Source organism: Poecile atricapillus, chromosome 6 (assembly GCF_030490865.1).
Source record: "Poecile atricapillus isolate bPoeAtr1 chromosome 6, bPoeAtr1.hap1, whole genome shotgun sequence".
Taxonomy (NCBI): Eukaryota; Metazoa; Chordata; class Aves; order Passeriformes; family Paridae; genus Poecile; species Poecile atricapillus.
The window spans coordinates 37,393,512-37,412,711 of record NC_081254.1 but is presented as its reverse complement, the minus strand read 5'-3'; the positions used below and the strand labels follow the sequence as shown (position 1 = coordinate 37,412,711).

The window sequence follows — 19,200 nt, the reverse complement described above, 5'->3', positions numbered from 1 at the left end:
AACCACCTAAACATTCCCAAAAACACCTAAACATTCCCAAAATCCACCTAAACATTCCCAAAAACCACCTAAACATTCCCAAAATGCACCTAAACATTCCCCAAATGCACCTAAACATTCCCAAAATCCACCTAAACATTCCCAAAATGCACCTAAACATCCCCAAAATGCACCTAAACATCCCCAAAATGCACCTAAACATTCCCAAAAACCACCTAAACATTCCCAAAATCCACCTAAACATTCCCAAAAAGCACCTAAACATTCCCAAAATCCACCTAAACATTCCCAAAACCACCTAAACATTCCCAAAAACCACCTAAACATTCCCAAAAACCACCTAAACATTCCCAAAATGCACCTAAACATTCCCAAAAACCACCTAAACATTCCCCAAATGCACCTAAACATTCCCAAAATGCACCTAAACATTCCCAAAATGCACCTAAACATTCCCAAAATCCACCTAAACATTCCCAAAATCCACCTAAACATTCCCCAAATGCACCTAAACATTCCCAAAATCCACCTAAACATTCCCAAAATGCCTGAGCACCCCAAATTAGCAATTAACGAGTTTGCAGAGGGCAAATGAGCTGCAGCTCATTAATAAAATGTTGAGTAATTTTCCTGTTCATTAGACATGGGGATAATTAAGAGGGGCAGGGAAAGATGATGCTCCATTAATATTCCCCCAGTCAGAGCCCAGTCCAAAAAAACCCAAGTTGCAAATTTCACCTTCAGTAATTCTGGGATGGACAGAATAATTCTGGGGTGCAAATAATGAAATCCCAACAGCCCAAATCCTGGAGATCCAGATTTTAATTGACCTTTTTGTGTCTCCAGCGAAACCCTTTGTCATACAGGTGAAATACAGAGAATATTTATATTTATTTCCTGTCTGTTTTCCCTCCTGATGCTCCTCAGGGCTGAGGTTGCTTCTCCAGGACAATCTCCAACTGGAAAGCTCTTCCAGGGATTTCTCTTCCCACTGATGTCCTCCCCATTAGTTCTCCCCCTTCAGCACAGGCAGCAATTCCCCACTTTCCTTCAGCTCCTGCAAGACAGAAATGCAGCAATTACGGAGTTTTTTGGGATTATCCAACGGGATTCCATCAGGAAATAGTCCCTGGCAGCAGGGAATGCATTGGTGCCTCACTAGAGGTCCCTCTTGGCCACCACTCTGAGGTTTATAAAGTAATTTATATTACATTTATATTTCATGTATTATATTTATTGATATTTAAATTCTGGCTGGGGTGTATTTAGGAAAAAAGACAAAAATCTGAAGTGGAAAATGCCACGTTGAAAGCTGTGGTTGGAATCCCTGGATCTCCTCCCAGGTGGAATTCCAGACCCATTCCAGGCTCCCACAAAACTTTCCAACACCCCAAAGGAGGAAACGCCACCCCTGGATGGATTTTGTGCCTCCCATCCATAAAACCCAACCAGAAAATAAAATTTCCTGTGGATTCTGAGCAAGAGGTGCCTGCCCAGCACATCCTGGGGACTGAAATTCAAATTACAGGGCTGGGAACTGGCCAAGGAACAGCAGGAAACGCCTGGAAAACAAGGAGGGATATTCTCCTTTTCCCACACCTTGGAATAAACAACTCTCCCTCCTTTTATTCCCTATTAAAAAATGAGATTTAAACCAGTGACAGCATTCCTGTGCATCAGGGTGAATTCAAACAGCACAAGGATGCAAAGGGAGGAACTACACTGGAATACCAGAGAAAATAGGATTTTACAACATCTCCCCTTCCTGAGCACCCAAAAAGCCCCCTCACTTCTGCAATCATCTAATTTTATTTATTTAATCCAATAAATAAATAACTAAAATAAATCTATAAATTAAGTTAATCTATAAAATGTAAGCAAAATTAATCTGTGTAATTGAAGCAATCCCTACACTTGTTAAATAAAGAGAATTAATCTATATACTTTAAGTAAAATTAATCTCTATAAATAAAATTAATCTATATATAAATAAAATTAATCTCTATAAATAAAATTAATCTCTATAAATAAAATTAATCTCTATAAATAAAATTAATCTATATATAAATAAAATTAATCTATATATAAATAAAATTAATCTCTATAAATAAAATTAATCTCTATAAATAAAATTAATCCATATAAGTAAAGCAATCCCTACACTTCTTAAATAAATAAAATTAACCTGCATACTTGAAGTGAAATTTATCTATAGAAACAGAATTAATCTATATCATTTAAATTAATCTATATACATAAATTTAATCTATATAATTTAGGTAAAAATAATCTATATAAATAAAATTATTATTTATTAATATAATAATTTAATATAATAATTTAAATAATAAATTGATATAATAATTGAAGCAATCCCTACAATTATTAAATAAATAAAAATCTATTTACTTTAAGTAAAATTAATTTATATAAGTAAAATGAATCTATGTAATTGAAGTAATTTTTTATAAATAAAGAAAATTATGTAATTTAAGTAAAATTAATCTTTGTAAATAAAATTAATCCATAAACTTTAAGTAACATTAATCTACATAAATAAAATGAGTCTATGGAATTGAAACAATCCTCACACTTCTGAAATAAATCAAACAAATCTCCAGAATTTAAGTGGTACCAGTATTTTTTAGAATTAAATGGGATTTATTGATTGAGCCTTCAGGCAGGAATGGGCTCAGGAGGATTTGGGAACTCTGGGGCTGCTCCAACAATTCCAATAAAATTTCCTTTTTCCCAGGAATGTTTTCTGGGAAAAAAATACCAACATCAGGAGCAAGATTAAAGACGAGAAAAGCGCAAAAAAAAAGGGGTAAAAATGGACTTTTTCCTGGAAAAGCTCAGGAATTCAGTGGGAGACAGGCAGGAAAATTCCTATAAATTGAGTTTTTATTGCAAATAAATCCAATTCCTACCTTGACAATGTCCAGCCCCCCAACCAGCTCCCCCTTGACGTAGAGCTGAGGGTACGTGGGCCAGTTGGAAAAGGATTTCAGGCCTTGGCGCACCTGGAAAATGAAAGGGGAATTGGGAATTGGGAATTTCAGCTCAGGAAAAGGCAGCAGGGAAACGAACCCCCAGGGCTGGGGAGGTTCTGTTACCTCCTCATCCTCCAGGATGTCAAAAGTCTCGTAATCCACGCTGGGGAGAGGGGAAAAAATGGGAATATTCACATTATTGACAGGGGAGATGTGAAGAAATGCTCAAAAAAACAGCAAAAAAAAACCCCAAATTTGCAAAGGAACGCCTCAAAATGCTCCAAGAAAACTCCAAAATGCTCCAAGAAAATTTCTAAAGCCTCAAGATTTTTTTAAAAAATCCCCAAAATGCTCAAAAAGTTCTCAAAGAACCTTCAAAATACTCAAATTACCACCCCAAGTTCTAAAATGTCAAGGTTTTTTAAAAACTCTCAAAATTCTCAAAAAAACCCTAAAAATTCTCAAAAAAAACCCTCAAGAATCTCAAAACCTCAAGATTTTTTAAAGACCTTAAAAATATGCAAAACCTCTCAAAAAACCCTCAGAAAAAAACCCTGAAAATCCCCCCCAAAAAAACCTCAAAATTTTCACAAAAAAACCTGAAAATTCCCCCAAAAAAACCCTCAAAATTCTCACAAACCCCAAAATCTTGCAAAAACACTCAAAAATCTTGAAAAACACTCAAAATTCTCACCAAAAATGCTCAAAAATTTTCAAAAATTCCTCCAAATTCCAACAGAACCCCTCAAAATTGTCAAGATCCCTTCAAAATTCTCAAAAAAATCTTGAAAGAACCCTCAAAATTCTCAAAAAACTCCTCAATAATTTATAAAAAAACCCATTAAAATTCTCAGAAAACCCTTCAATTTTATTTAAAAAGAAAAACTTACATTTGAGGAATAATTCCACAAACATTTTCTAATATATTTGCCATAAAATGCAGTTTTGAACCCCAAACTCAAAGCCCGTGACCTACCCAGTGTTATTCATGATTTCTAGGATTTGCTTGCTGAAGCCACATTTTGCCATCTAAAATGTAAAATACAAATGTTCAAAGATCTCTTCTTTTTTTTTAATCCATGGAATTCCAGCTACACTACAGCAATTCCCAATTTTTTTGCTGGATGAGCCATTCCTTAATCCCTTTTCCATCCTTTATCTCCTGATTTTTATGGATTTATGAGAATAAATCTGCTTTATTTTGAGGCATCACTGCCTTGATTCACCACAACAATAAATTAACAAACAAAACAGCAGCTTGTTCTATTTATTATCATTATAATTAATTATAATGAATAATTAACATCCTCTGCCAACTCTTCACAGAAGGAAAAAAACCACCCAGCAATTTTTAGATATTAACAGGTGTTATTATCTATATTAATAGATATTATTAGAAATATCTAATATTTAGATACTATTCAGCAATAATAAAAACAGGGGCTGTTCTATGATTTATAGAAGCACCAAATAAAAGCAGCAGTGATTTGAATCAAGGAAGAACAAGGTGAAAATTCAATATTTCCTGGAGCACTCCACGTTACCTGTTTGTTTCCCTTCATAAAGAGCATGACAGGAGCTTTGTTTATCAAGGATTTAAGCCTACAAAAAGACAGAAAACACCTTGGTTATCACCCCAAACGAAATGCAGAAATGGAAATGAATAAATGGATGAATCTCCAAGAATTCCCCACTGGATGGGTCAGGAGAGAATCCCATTCCCAGCAGGAATCCATCTCAGGTTGGTTAAAAACATCCCTAAAACTTCCCCAAGCTGCTCCTTAAAAACACATTTCATGGATTTCACATCTCACATTTCACATTTTTAACCTAAAAAAAACTTGGGAAGGTTTTTTTAAGGGACCCTTAAAACCCTTTGGGAAGCAGAGGAACATTTCCCATTCCCTTCTTTCCCTAAAAAGTTTGTGCAGAGCAAAAAAATTCCATTTAAATGGAGTTACTGCTTGTGCAATTTGCAAACTTCCATCCAGAACTGGCCAGAAAATGTTGAATTTCTTAATAAAATCCTTAAACAGCACAGGAAGGGGCTAAAAGGCTTTAAAAAAATAAGTTTTTAAAGGCCACAAAAAGTAAGTTTTTAAAGATGAGCCCATCTTCATCTTTATCTCCAATTTAATCTCTGCTAAAAGCATTAATTGGGGTTTGTGCCCTCAGGGGAAGAATTGCAAAGGAAAGGAACCCAAGGCACAGGACAAATTTGGAAGGAATGAATAAATCCCTAAAATTTAGAATGATGGGATTATTATTAATCACCACTTTTAAATGAGATTTATTAAATTCTTTCTGCACTGAGGAGGTGGAAGAACCCGGCAGGGACAGCAGAGCTGGGAAATCAGTGGCAAATAAAGCTGGAAAAAGCTTAAAAAGGTGATTTTCCCAGTTATTCTTAAAGAATAAATTCTTAAAATGAGACAAGAAGGAATCTATCTATATCTATATATAAATCTATCTATATCTATATATATTTAAGTAAATATATACAGATATATACGTAGAAACATATAGATTTAAAAATACATAGAAATATAAATGTAGATTTATAAATATGTGGATACAGTTATATAAATAGATATATAAATAAATGTACACATATATAAACAGATATATAAATAGAAATATATAGATACAAAAATTATAATGTAATGTAATGCAATGTAATGTATGTCAATATAATATTAATATATATTTATATAGATACAAAAATTTATATCACTCTAGAAATAAGTATATAAATGTATACTTATAGCAATATAGATATATAGATATAAAATATAGAAATAGATATATAAGTAGCTATATATAAATACAGATAATTTATGACTATGCAAATAGCTAATACTTAAAATAAATATATAACTAGATATATAAACAGGCATCTATAGATATATAAATAGATACATACATATAAAAACAGATGTATAAATATATAAATATAAAAATAGATATATATTTATAAAATTTATTTGGAAAGTTTATATATTTAAATATATAAATAGATAAGCAGAAATTAAACCACAAATATAAGTAAAGACTCTTGGATTTAAATCCACAAACCCCAAGAGACATTGAAAAACTGCAGGAATTCTGTAAGTCAATAAATTCTTGAGGTGTTTCCAATAAAGTAGGAATTTCCAGGGGGTTTCTCCTATCTGAACATAATTTAAAAAAAACTTAAAAATTGTTATAATTCACCCACCTGTCCTCCAACTTCTGGGCCTTTGGGCAGATTGTGTCCAGCTCTCCTGACGCCTCGAGCTCCTGAGGAAATTAGAGGGGGGGGAAAGCCAAAAAATGAGGTGGAAAAAACATGAAAAAGGCATTTATGGCAATGCAGAAAGGTGAGAGAATTGTACAGACATTGAAAAGCAAGAAAAAGGCATTTATGGAATGCAGAAAGGTGAGAGAATTGCAGTGACATTGAAAAGCAAGAAAAAGGCATTTATGAAATCCAGAAAGGTGAGAGAATTGCAGTGAGTGACCTTGAAAAGCAAGAAAAAGGCATTTATGGAATGCAGAAAGGTGAGAGAATTGCACAGAGTGACATTGAAAAGCAAGAACAAGGCATTTATGGCAATCCAGAAAGGTGAGAGAATTGCACAGAGTGACATTGAAAAACCAGAAAAAGGCATTTATGAAATCCAGAAAGGTGAGAGAATTGCACAGAGTGACATGAAAAGCAAGAAAAAGGCATTTATGGCAATGCAGAAAGGTGAGAGAATTGTACAGACATTGAAAAGCAAGAAAAAGGCATTTATAGAATGCAGAAAGGTGAGAGAATTGCAGTGACATTGAAAAACCAGAAAAAGGCATTTATGGCAATGCAGAAAGGTGAGAGAATTGCACAGAGTGACCTTGAAAAGCAAGAAAAAGGCATTTATGGAATGCAGAAAGGTGAGAGAATTGCACAGAGTGACCTTGAAAAGCAAGAAAAAGGCATTTATGGCAATCCATAAAGGTGAGAGAATTGCAGTGAGTGACATTGAAAAGCAAGAACAAGGCATTTATGGCAATGCAGAAAGGTGAGAGAATCGCAGTGACATTGAAAAGCAAGAACAAGGCATTTATGGAATGCAGAAAGGTGAGAGAATCGCAGTGACATTGAAAAGCAAGAACAAGGCATTTATGGCAATGCAGAAAGGTGAGAGAATCGCAGTGACATTGAAAAGCAAGAAAAAGGCATTTATGGAATCCAGAAAGTGAGAGAATTGCAGAGTGACATTGAAAAGCCAGAAAAAGGCATTTATGGAATGCAGAAAGGTGAGAGAATTGCAGAGTGACATTGAAAAGCAAGAACAAGGCATTTAAGACAATCCAGAAAGGTGAGAGAATTGCAGTGAGTGACATTGAAAAGCAAGAAAAAGGCATTTATAGCAATCCAGAAAGGTGAGAGAATTGCAGTGAGTGACCTTGAAAAGCAATAAAAAGGCATTTAAGACAATCCAGAAAGGTGAGAGAATTGCAGAGTGACCTTGATGATGTCCAGGCCCCCGATGAGCTCCCCAGACACGTAGAGCTGAGGGTAGGTTGGCCAGTTGGAGAAAGTTTTCAGCCCCTGCCGAACCTCCTCGTCTGAGAAAATATCGAAGCTGCTGAAGGCGACGCCGTGCTTGGTCAGGATTTCCACCATCTGCTTGCTGAAGCCTGAAAAAAAGGGAATTAAATGGGATCAAAACACCTCTGGGTGTTATTCTGGTTTATTGACAGCTTCAAACAAGATAAAAGGGCAAAAAAAAGCTATTTAAGATCTGGAAAATACCATTTAATACCATTTCTGTTTAGGTATTTATTACTATTGGTTTATATATTATTTATTAATGTTCCTACTAGTTTAGCTTAAAAACTTGAATTTTATTTATTTATATTTCTATTATATATATTTGTTATATTATAGATGATATATTATATGTTTTATATTATATATAATATATATTATACTCTAGTATACTATAGTATATTATATTATAGAATATTATAGCATATTAATTACAGCATATTAATTATATATTACATTGTATTACATTATATTACATTATATTACATTACATTATATTACATTATATTACATTATATATGTATTTATTACATTTATATTTGTTTATATTTTCTACTATTCTACTTTAGGAGGATCCTTCCCTACTTCACCTACAAGGCAAATTCCTTTTTATTTCTTTATATTTTTTATGTTCTCCTGAGTATTTAATGCTCTTTTACCACCCCTGTGACACCTTCATAGCATGTTTTATTTTCCTTTCTGACAGATTTTCATATCAACACCCTCAGCAGTGTATTTAGCACTGAATATTCTGATTTTACAAGATTTTATGTGTTTAGAAGTTAGAGAAAAGTTTCTCCCTTTTTTGTAACTAAGCATCTTTTTCCCTGAGAAAATTGCCACGTTATTTGTAAAGAGTTGTAGGTATGGCAAGTTTAATATTATTAAATTTTGAGTCATCTTTTTCCACCTCCCAGACAACACAATCACATGGTTCACAGAGAGGATCCAGCAGAATTTGCCCCTCAATCAACACAATAATCAGGTTTTGTATCTTTGCCAGGTCTGCAACCCTTCCAATTCCCTCCAAGAATTCCCCCAAATGCTGTGTAAATGGAAACCTTTACACAAATGTTAAATTAAAAAGAGAGAGAAGGAGACAAGGCTTAAAGGCTGGAATAAAAGAATAAAAAATCAATGTTTATGTGGGGCAAGGATGGAAGTGCCCTTGGGTTTGGGATGGATCAGCCTCAGCTCTGCAGCTCCTTCCCTCCCTGGCTCTGCCCGGCCTCTCTCAGGGGCTTTTATGGAACCATGGAACCAACAGAGCCATGGAACCATGGAACCATGGAATCACAGAGCCATGGAACCATGGAATCACAGAGCCATGGAACCATGGAATCACAGAGCCATGGAACCAACAGAACCATGGAACCATGGAATCACACAGCCATGGAATCACAGAGCCATGGAATCACAGAGCCATGGAACCACAGAACCATGGAACCATGGAATCACAGAGCCATGGAACCACAGAGCCATGGAACCATGGAATCACAGAGCCATGGAATCACAGAGCCATGGAATCACAGAGCCATGGAATCACAGAGCCATGGAGCCATGGAATCACAGAGCCATGGAATCACAGAGCCATGGAATCACAGAGCCATGGAACCATGGAATCACAGAGCCATGGAACCATGGAATCACAGAGCCATGGAATCACAGAGCCATGGAACCATGGAATCACAGAGCCATGGAACCATGGAATCACAGAGCCATGGAATCACAGAGCCATGGAATCACAGAGCCATGGAACCATGGAATTACAGAGCCATGGAATCACAGAACCATGGAATCATGGAATCACAGAGCCATGGAATCATGGAATCACAGAGCCATGGAACCATGGAATCACAGAGCCATGGAACCATGGAATCACAGAGCCATGGAATCACGGAGCCATGGAACCACAGAGCCATGGAACCACAGAGCCATGGAATCACAGGGCCATGGAATCACAGAGCCATGGAATCACAGAGCCATGGAACCACAGAACCATGGAACCATGGAATTACAGAGCCATGGAATCACAGAGCCATGGAATCCCAGAGCCATGGAACCATGGAATCCCAGAGCCATGGAACCATGGAATCCCAGAGCCATGGAACCATGGAATCCCAGAGCCATGGAACCATGGAATCCCAGAGCCATGGAACCATGGAACCACAGAGCCATGGAACCATGGAACCACAGAGCCATGGAATCACAGAGCCATGGAACCATGGAATCACAGAACCATGGAACCATGGAATCCCAGAGCCATGGAACCATGGAATCCCAGAGACCCCAGCAGAATCTCACCGCAGCGAGGCTCTTTGGGAGAGCCCTTCATGAAGAGCATGCAGGGGGCAGCGTTGATGAGTTTCCTCAGGCGGGCGTGGAGCTGCTCCTGGGCGGAGGCGGCGGGGCCGGCGGCGGGGGCAGCACCGGCCGCGTGCCGCTGAACCTTCTGCGCCAGCTCCGGAGCGTGCGCGCCGTCCAGCCTGTCCACCTTCTGGGAATTCTGCAGGGAAAAACACAGCCTTCAGCATGGGAGGGACTGAAAACATGGCAAAGGAACCTGGAAAAGGTGCCCAGGGAAGGGAACCTGGAAAAGGCATTCAGGGAAAGGCACCAGGAAAAGGCAGCCGGGAAAAGGCGCCGGGAAAAGGAGCCCAGGGAAAAGGAGCCCAGGGAAAAGGAGCCCAGGGAAAAGGAGCCCAGGGAAAAGGAGCCCAGGGAAAAGGAGCCCAGGGAAAAGGAGCCCAGGGAAAAGGAGCCCAGGGAAAAGGAGCCCAGGGAAAAGGAGCCCAGGGAAAGGCACCTGGGAAAAGGCACCTGGGAAAAGGCACCTGGGAAAAGGCACCTGGGAAAAGGCACCTGGGAAAAGGCACCTGGGAAAAGGCACCTGGGAAAAGGCACCGGGAAAAGGCACCTGGGAAAAGGCACCTGGGAAAAGGCACCTGGGAAAAGGCACCGGGAAAAGGCACCTGGGAAAAGGCACCTGGGAAAAGGCACCGGGAAAAGGCACCTGGGAAAAGGCACCTGGGAAAAGGCACCGGGAAAAGGCACCAGGAAAAGGCACCAGGAAAAGCCCGGCTTTCCAGGGAAGGTCTGCGTTCCCAGGGCCTTTCTGGGCTGTATTAGTGCCCAACTCTGGGCTCCTGACAGAGTTCTTACCTGTCCTCACATTTTGGGCAGACAAAACAACCCCTCTAGGCCTGAAACTCAAGCACACCCCACAGCCTCAGGCCCCCAAGTATAAACACAAGTGAATTTTAGGGGAGCAAACTGGGGGTAAATGATTTCATTAGCTGAAGCTGGAATTGGAGCATTAACCCCTGATGTGTAAATGGACCAAACTTGTAATTGTGTGAGAAACATGACCATTGTCCAGCTTGGGTGCAGCCCCTCAGAGGCTTCTGACTGCCCAAGGTGCAGCTATTGAAGGCCTTTAATAAATACCCACTTTGTTCTTTTAATCTGCTCTGGCCTCTGTTCTAGGGAGCCACTCCATCAGTAACAGCAGCAAGTTTGCCTCTAGAAATACTTACTAAAGAAAATATTATCAATTTTGTCATCACAGGCAAATAGCACCCAAACAGAATTGTTATTTCTATTATTACTGTATTTACTTGGGGATTTTCCCAACTACAACACAAAGAAATATTGCTGTAAACTTTTTAACCCAAGTACAACAACTAAAATAAAAACTATATGTGAATCCCAAAGCACTTAAGGAAGTCCTGAAATATTCCATACAAAGTGCAAAAACCATTTCTATCTCCATTTTTAGGTTCCACTGGATAGACTTCAATCAGTTCCAGAGGTGTTTCCTCACTGAGAAAGCTCCTACAGTTCTGCTAGAGTATTACAAAAATATAAGTATTAAGAGTCCACATGGATTCTATTTTCTCTTAAATCCATTTTCTCTTAAATTCATTTCCTCCTAAATCCATTTCCACTTACCTTAAAGAACAAGAACGTTGGAACAGAACTAATTCCATATTTTTCAGACACTTCAGGCACAGCCTCAGCTTCCAGCTAAAAAACAAACCAAAAAAACCCCAACCCTGGATTATTTTCATAATCCTCTTTAAAGTTTCACCGTGAGTGTCAATCCTGGAATGTTCTCCCTGGCATTTTATCCATTTAAACAGGATCTGCTGCTGAAGTTTGTAGGACATTTGCATTTAAATGAGACTCTCTGGGCTGCCACAGAACCTCCACGGTGTCAAAACAGGTTCAGAGGTTTTTACTTTGTTGCACATTTCAAAAGATGCCCGGAGGCTGCGAATAAAATTTTTGGTGCACTCCTGATGTAGTAAATTTTCAATCCTGTGCAGCTCCTGCTATATTGGAATCCATAAATCACCGGCCCCAGTTTTGTCACCATCACAGAGGTTCCTTTGTGCCCCTTTGGGGGGCTCTACATCACCCCTGACATCTGCAGCCTCCTGCAAACTCCGAGGAAAAACGAGGCTGAACTTGATGTTTAACTCCTGCGAGGCTGCTGAGTGCCCAGCCTGGGATTACTGCTCCCACTTTCATCATGCAGGGATTTGCTATGAACATTTATCTCCACTGGTTCAGATTCTGAGCTACACAGGCTCTTAATGAACCCACTAATTAGAGACGCAAAGCAGGAGCAGCAGAACTGAGCCCCTGCAAATCACCACTCAGAATCAGCTCTGAAACCACAGCTGGAAAATGAAAACTTGCATTCAACTGAAATTGAACTGAAAAATTATATATAATTAAAAGAGAACAGATAATTCCAATTATTGATTCTTTTTCCAGGGGTAAATGATGACTTCCACCTCTAATACTCATTTTCTTTCCCAGCAAAACTTTCTGCTTGGATATTTATGCTCCACATGACACAGAACAGATTTCACTTTGTATGTCAGGAACTTGCTCTTAGTGGCACAGCTTCCCAAAATGTTGTTTGTGAGTATTCTGGGATGTGAACACACTGATTCCAACCACACATCTGAGGAGGTAACAGGTGCTGGCCAACTCAAAGGCAGGCTGGATATTCTGGAATACAAAAATCCCACCAGGAACTGCCAAAATGAAACATATATATTATATCATATATTCCTCTTGAGGAGCTCCTCCCTCCAAAATGTATCAGTAAAATTCACCCAAGAATTTTCATCAGCTTATTTTCTCTAAGCAAGAACACCAGTAATACTAAAATTACTAAAATTACTGGGAGGAGGGAAGTTAAGGGGGTGCCACTGTCTTGGTTTTGCAGCCCTGGATGACTTTGGAACCTTGTTATTAAAAAATAAATTACAGCTGAATAATAAAGGTCATAAATAAATAATATAGGAATAATAAAAAGGCAACTGAGAGATTTCAGACTTAGTTGGGCTGAGTAAAAGCTACTAAACTCTAGGTAAATTTAAGCATCTTGAATTTGCAATATGTTGAAAATTAGTCTTTTGAAGCTGTAAGTCATAAAATACCACTAAAATAATTCTGTCCTGTTTTACAAATACCAGCTGAGAGGAATCATTAAAAAAAAACCAGACACACATCCTAAAGGCTGTAAAAATCACATTAAAATGCTCACACACAGCTGGCTGCTCCATTGCTCCCTGCCCTCATCATCCCACAAGTGTCTCATTAACCAGAGAAATCTGCTTTAAAACCAACAGCACGTGGATGAAGTGAATTCCTTTTTCCTTCCCCTGGATGGGGATGAGGGTCTCACAAAGCAGAGTGACAACACTGCAGGGGCTGAATTCAGCTTCCTGAAGGGTCCCTCTGGGAATCCCAAAATCCCTGAACCAGCGACATCACCGAGGCTGAATCCCCTGGGACAGGGGAAGGTGTCTCTGCTCATGGCAGGTGTGGCACTGGATGGGCTTTGAGGTCCTTTCCCACCCAAAGAACTCCAGGATTCCCTGTCTGAGCTCATCCCTGATGGGAGCAGCACCTCTGGGATAACACTGGATGGGCTCTCAGGTCCTTTCCTAAACAAAGAACTCCAGGATTCCCTGACAGCAGCAGAACCTCTGGGAGAACACTGGATGGGCTCTCATGTACCTTCCCACCCAAAGCACCCCAGGACTCCCCGATGGCAGCAGCACCTCTGGGATAACAGATGTGAGGGGCATTTGAAATGGGCCATCCAGGCTCTCCAGGAGGAGCCTCCCCCCTCCTCTGGAGTATTTCCCTCCCCAGGGCTGTCCCTGTGAGGGGCTCACCTGCACGAAGGCCACGTGGCTGTGCTCCCGTGCCAGCGCTGCCATCACCTCGTTCATCTGCGCGCACTGCGGAGCCCAGGGCGCCCAGAAGTGCACAACCACCAGGGACCTGGGGACAAACAGCACTGCTGGGAAAACACCAACACCTCCGGCATCCTGGAGCCACAGAGCCTGGGAATGGCCCCAGCATCACCAGCCAGCTGCTCCCTGCCCACCTGAGCCCCGAGTGCCACCTCCAGGAATTCCTTGGACACTCTGTAAAAACTCACCCCCGCCGCCTTCCTGAGATAAAAAACCAAAAACCTTTAAAGCACAGCCAGGACTTTTCCTTTCCCAGGGAACATCCCGACAAATGATGCAGCACAAAACCCATGGAATGGTATTTTCCTGCTTTCATTAGCTCCAAGTTCTTATTGCAGGTTTTCTGGGATGTCTGGGATTGGGACACAGCTCTCAAAGGTGTGAGCAGAAATCCCACTGCACTGGGTACCAGCTCCCAGGGGCTAAAACACCTGGGATGACAACACTGACAAGACATTGGAATTTTCAGTTCTGTTCTCTGTGTTTGTAGAGCTCAAACCCACCTGAGAGTGGGAATAAGGAATTAAAGATACAGTGTATTAATATGAATTTACTTAGAAAACTTCTAAGCCACTTCATGCCTTTTATTCCTAAATAATGGAAGTTCACTGGAAATTGGAACAGCTGCATGGGAAGCACAAGATTCCTGCAATATATTCATTTTTATCTCCAGGAAGAACATATTTTAAATTAATTTGCACTATTTTGGAGATGTTTTGGTTTTTTGATTATTTTTTTTTAATTCATTCACAGAACAATTCAAATTTTGCAATGGAACTGCTCTCTGAGCACTTCAATTTCACCTTAAAAAAGCCAGAGTAACTGAAAACATTAAGAAAGATGAAGACTTGGCAAAATGAAACACTTAAGTGATTGTAAACAAAGAGCTCCTTGCATTCAACCAAGGATAAAAAATAAAGATCCACTATTAAATAGGGCAAGGACAAAAAGGTTATGACAAATCCCCAATTTTCTCTTTAAATGTCAACATTTACACTTATTCTACAACACAAACTTACTGATACCCCGATGCAAGAAACATTAATTTTCTGAAACAACAAATCCTATGAAATTAACGTGTAATTATAAATGCTGTTTTCAAGAGAAGCAGAGGAAGAGTTATCAGAATTATCAACTCATCTTGGCTCCAAGAACATGGATAAAATAAAAGGATCAATTCCTTTAGACAGAAAACTGATTGATGTTCTGTGACAGAGGCAATGAGAAAATTACTGGTGGGGTTTTTTAAATATCCTTAATTCCATTTTCATTTGGACACTTGAGTTTCTTCTGTGATGTCCCTACAAAATAATCCAGCTGAAGGACAACTCCAGGAGGGGAAGTTTGGGAGAAATTCCATTCCTTTTTCCTGGAACCATCATTTAACAGCATTTCCTGCTGCTGTCTGCAAGAACTGATGCTGGCACTGCACCACACTTTTAATCACCTGTAAATCTCTAATTACAGAGGTGATTAATGCAGCTCTTCCCTCCCAAAGTTAAACACGTGCATGGAACACTGGAATAAAAGCACTGGGATTGTTCCAGGACAGGATGGACATGGCTGGGACATGGAAAGTGTCCCTGGGTGGGCGTTCAGCTCCCAAACCACGCTGTGCCTGGAGGAAAAGCAGAGCCCTGTCATTAATCATCAGATACAAAAGCAGATTAATGAGAACCCTGAGCAGGAGATGAATAATTCAGAGTCACTTCTGTGTCAGTAACACCCAAACGCTGCTGTTCCCATTGAAATGTCACTGTTGTTCCCATTGAAATGTCACTGTTGTTCCCATTGAAATGTCACTGCTGTTCCCACTGAAATGTCACTGTTGTTCCCATTGAAATGTCCCGGTGGTTTTGCTGACACCTCCAGGGCTGCAGGACAATCCCAGCTCGCAGGGCAGCTCAGGTTTGTGGGATTTTTCAGCCAATTCGCCCAATTTGGCCCCAAATTCCCTGCGGCAGGAGCTGCTGCAGGGCGGCACCTCCGGCTGCTGAGCCAGGGGAACGCGGGGCTGCCAAACCCCGAGCCCAAACCGAGCCCAGGCCGGGTCCAAACCGAGTCCAGGCCGGGCCCAAACCGAGCCCAGGCGGGACCCAAACCGAGCCCAGGCCGGGCCCAAACCGAATCCAGGCCGGGCCCAAACTGAGCCCAAACCCCGAGCCCAGGCCAGGCCCGAACCGAGCCCAGGCCGGGCCCAAATCCCGAGCCCAAACCCCGAGCCCAGGCCGGGCCCAGGCCGGGCCAAAACCGAGCCCAAACCCCGAGCCCAGGCCGGGCCCAAACCGAGCCCAAACCGAGGCCAGGCCGGGCCAAAACCGAGCCCAAACCCCGAGCCCAGGCCGGGCCCTTGCGCAGTCTGCGGCTCGCTGTGTCTCGGTTTTGGGGTTTTTCATCTCCCCCGCGCAGGTTTCACCGAGCGCTGCGGCAGCACCGGCCCCTCCCGAGCTGGGGGACCCGGGAGGGGACACCGGGAGGGGACACCCGGATGGCACCGAGGGACGGGACACCGGGAAGGGCCAGAGGAACGGAGCCTCCCCCGCTGTCCCCTCACCTGTCCGGGCGCTGCAGCAGCTGCTGGAACTGCTCGGCGGAGCCCGCGGCCGCCACCGCGCCCGCCATGGCCGGGCTGAGGGAGGGACACGTGGTGTCACCCGCCGGTCACGTGGTGTCACCCGCCGGTCACGCGCTTCCTCCCGTGTCACGTGTCCTCCCTGTATCACGTGTGAGTCCTGTGTCACGTGTCCAGTGTCACGTGTTCCCCGTGTCACGTGGCTCGCCTCACGGCTCGGGACGCTGCCGCTGTCCTTCAGCCCGGCCCGGAGCGCTCCTGAGGAGACTCCGAGATATAAAATCCTGCTAAACGCAGTGTAAAATCCTGCTAAATGCAGTGTAAAATCCTGCTAAACCCACTGTAAAGTCCTGCTAAACCCACTGTAAAATCCTGCTAAAAGCGGCGGCTCCGGGATGTCCCGGGCCTGTCGGTGGCCCAGCCGGATTTAAGGGATGAGCTCCAGGGGATGTCCCGCTCCTGGAATGGCAGCGCTGGAATCGCCTGGTTCGCGTTCAGGGCTGGACAGCGGTCCCAGGCCAAGGGGAGGATAACGCGATTTGAGGATTCCCACCCATACAGGGAATACAGAATTTGCCGGCCACAAGGACATTTGGCAGAAGTGGCAAGATAAGGAAGAAGCCGATAAAAACAGCTGGCCAGCTGTGCTGGATCCCTGGGAAAGGAGGGGATTCCAGGGGGGCCGGTGGCCACCAGCGAGCCGAGAAACCCCAAAAAGAGAGGAACAGCAGGAATCGGTGTGAGAAGGAGGAGAAACATTAAGGTGGAACGTTAATTAATAAGGGGATGTGGAATGTCAGCAGGTGAACCTTTGTGCCTTTGTTTGGTGAAATTATAAACAGTATGTTATAGATACCTTTTATATTGTTGGCTTTTCACAAATATTAAAATGAATGTTATGTGTATAAGAATGAGAAATTTTGTTGTATTATATAGTTTGCTTTATTTCTGTTATTGATGAAACTGAGAAATAGTGGTATAATACATATATGTTAGGCTATGGCATAGTATTAAAATAAAAACTGCTTTTGTTTGTATAACCCAAAGACTGAAAAAAAAAATAGCTGGAGAACTCCTGCATTTGTAAACTCTCTTATCCAGATGAAGACAGCAGTGAGCAGAACTCTGGGGGAGGAATTTATTGCATTTCTGTTATCAGAGAATGTAAATCTCGATGGCACCAAGTGGATTGATCTATTGGAAAGGGGGCAAGAGAAAACTAAAGAGAAGAACCCCAAAGATCTTAAGAAGAATGTCTGAATATGTGTGAGAATTTATGGATATGAATGAGAATTTATGGATATGGATGAGAGTTTATGGATATGTAGCAGGGTTCTGTTTTTAAGGGACAATCCTTTGTCAGTGAGGTGAATGCAGAGACACCCGGCCCTATCTGGATACTTTATTTTTTTCTCCTAATTGTTTTTTATTAAACTTTTAAATTCTATAAAAGTTATGTGAACCTCGTTTTTCACAAGTGACAGGTTGTGGGAATTGTGTGCTGGCTTGGGGGATCAGCCCAGGCCCTTTTTGTGCAGAGCTGGGAATAAATCCCAAAACTCTGTGTGGGGATTGGGTTTTTCCACACCACGGGGAAAAACCCACTTGGGATAACACTGCCAGGGATCCAACTCTGGAATTCCATCCCAGACCTTCAGCACCCTCCCAGGGAACAATTCCTGCCTGATATCCCATTGAAATTTCCCCACTTTCACCTTAAATCCATTCCCTGTGTCCTGTCCCTGCATCTCCTCGGTGTCACCGCTCCCAGTGCAGCCACTGCTCCCTGCACCCGGAGCCCTCTGCAGCACCAGGCTGCTGCTCAGGGTGACAAATTCCCATTTTCCTTTGTGTTAAATTCCCATTTTCCTTTGCATTAAATTCCCATTTTCCTTTGTGTTTGCCAGGATATTCCATGGAAAAGAGCCCGGCACGTTGTCAAGGTGAAACGAGATTCTCAGCCTGGAGCTCGCTGCCCATAAATCTGGGAGCAGGATTACCCCAGCGATGGGAATTGCAGCGTGGAGAAGAGCAGAGAATATTTATTTTGGTCTGTCCAATAATCCTCCTGATGCAGAAAGAGACAAAAATTAATCCAAACCACTCTGATCTGTGTGCTGTTAAAGAAGATGGGCATGAAACAGCCTGAAATGTCACTGCTTGGATAAATTTCATGTAAAATTTTGACACGTGAATCAACAATGTTTTATCTGAATTCTCAAAAAAGCAAATTAATGCAAAATAAACTATTAATATCTCTGTTTATTGTCTTTTCCTATAGACTAAAATACTTCTGAAGAAAACAAAAAAAAAATACTTAAAACTACATATTTTCCATAAATACATTCTAGCTAATACAAACTGTGTGAGTGGAGGAAAGAAAGCTTAATTCTTTATTTAATATTAATTAATATTTAATTATTTTTAATTTATTTAATTTATTAATTTAATTAATATTTAATAAGTATTTAATATTAATATTATTAATATAATATATTATTCTTATATAATATATAATATATTATATTATATATTATTATATATTATTTATACTATATAATACATTAATATTAATATTTAATATTTAATTAATATTATTTTATCCCCTGTTTTTCTGAGTTTCAGAGCTTTTAAAATTTATTGTCCCTCTCTCACAAAGCAAGGAAAAAACGTGGGGTTTTCCCCCCATAAAATATTTGTTTTGAAGAAAATAATTTCATTTAAATCCTGAATTCTTGTGTTACCAATAGGCTTGCCCAATTTTATTTTAGATTCCAGCTC

General features: G+C 40.9%; 1 protein-coding gene and 1 long non-coding RNA gene across 2 annotated transcripts; one reads left to right on the top strand and one right to left on the bottom strand.

Moving 5' to 3' along the window:
* Positions 1 to 804: 804 nt before the first annotated feature.
* GLRX3 (glutaredoxin 3) lies at positions 805 to 16,558 on the bottom strand. The gene is made up of 11 exons (XM_058841812.1): positions 16,402 to 16,558; positions 13,767 to 13,875; positions 11,518 to 11,592; positions 9,871 to 10,072; positions 7,483 to 7,655; positions 6,211 to 6,272; positions 4,538 to 4,595; positions 3,970 to 4,022; positions 3,117 to 3,156; positions 2,931 to 3,023; positions 805 to 1,057 (listed from the first exon to the last, which is right to left on the bottom strand). Exons 1-11 carry the CDS (start codon positions 16,467 to 16,469, stop codon positions 1,007 to 1,009), a joined length of 984 nt encoding a protein of 327 aa, XP_058697795.1. The 5' UTR covers positions 16,470 to 16,558; the 3' UTR covers positions 805 to 1,006.
* Positions 16,559 to 16,625: 67 nt separating this feature from the next.
* LOC131580505 (uncharacterized) lies at positions 16,626 to 18,678 on the top strand. Its single transcript, XR_009277882.1, has 2 exons — positions 16,626 to 17,222; positions 18,327 to 18,678. It is a non-coding gene; the product is annotated as an uncharacterized LOC131580505 (long non-coding RNA).
* The last annotated feature ends 522 nt before the right edge of the window (positions 18,679 to 19,200 follow it).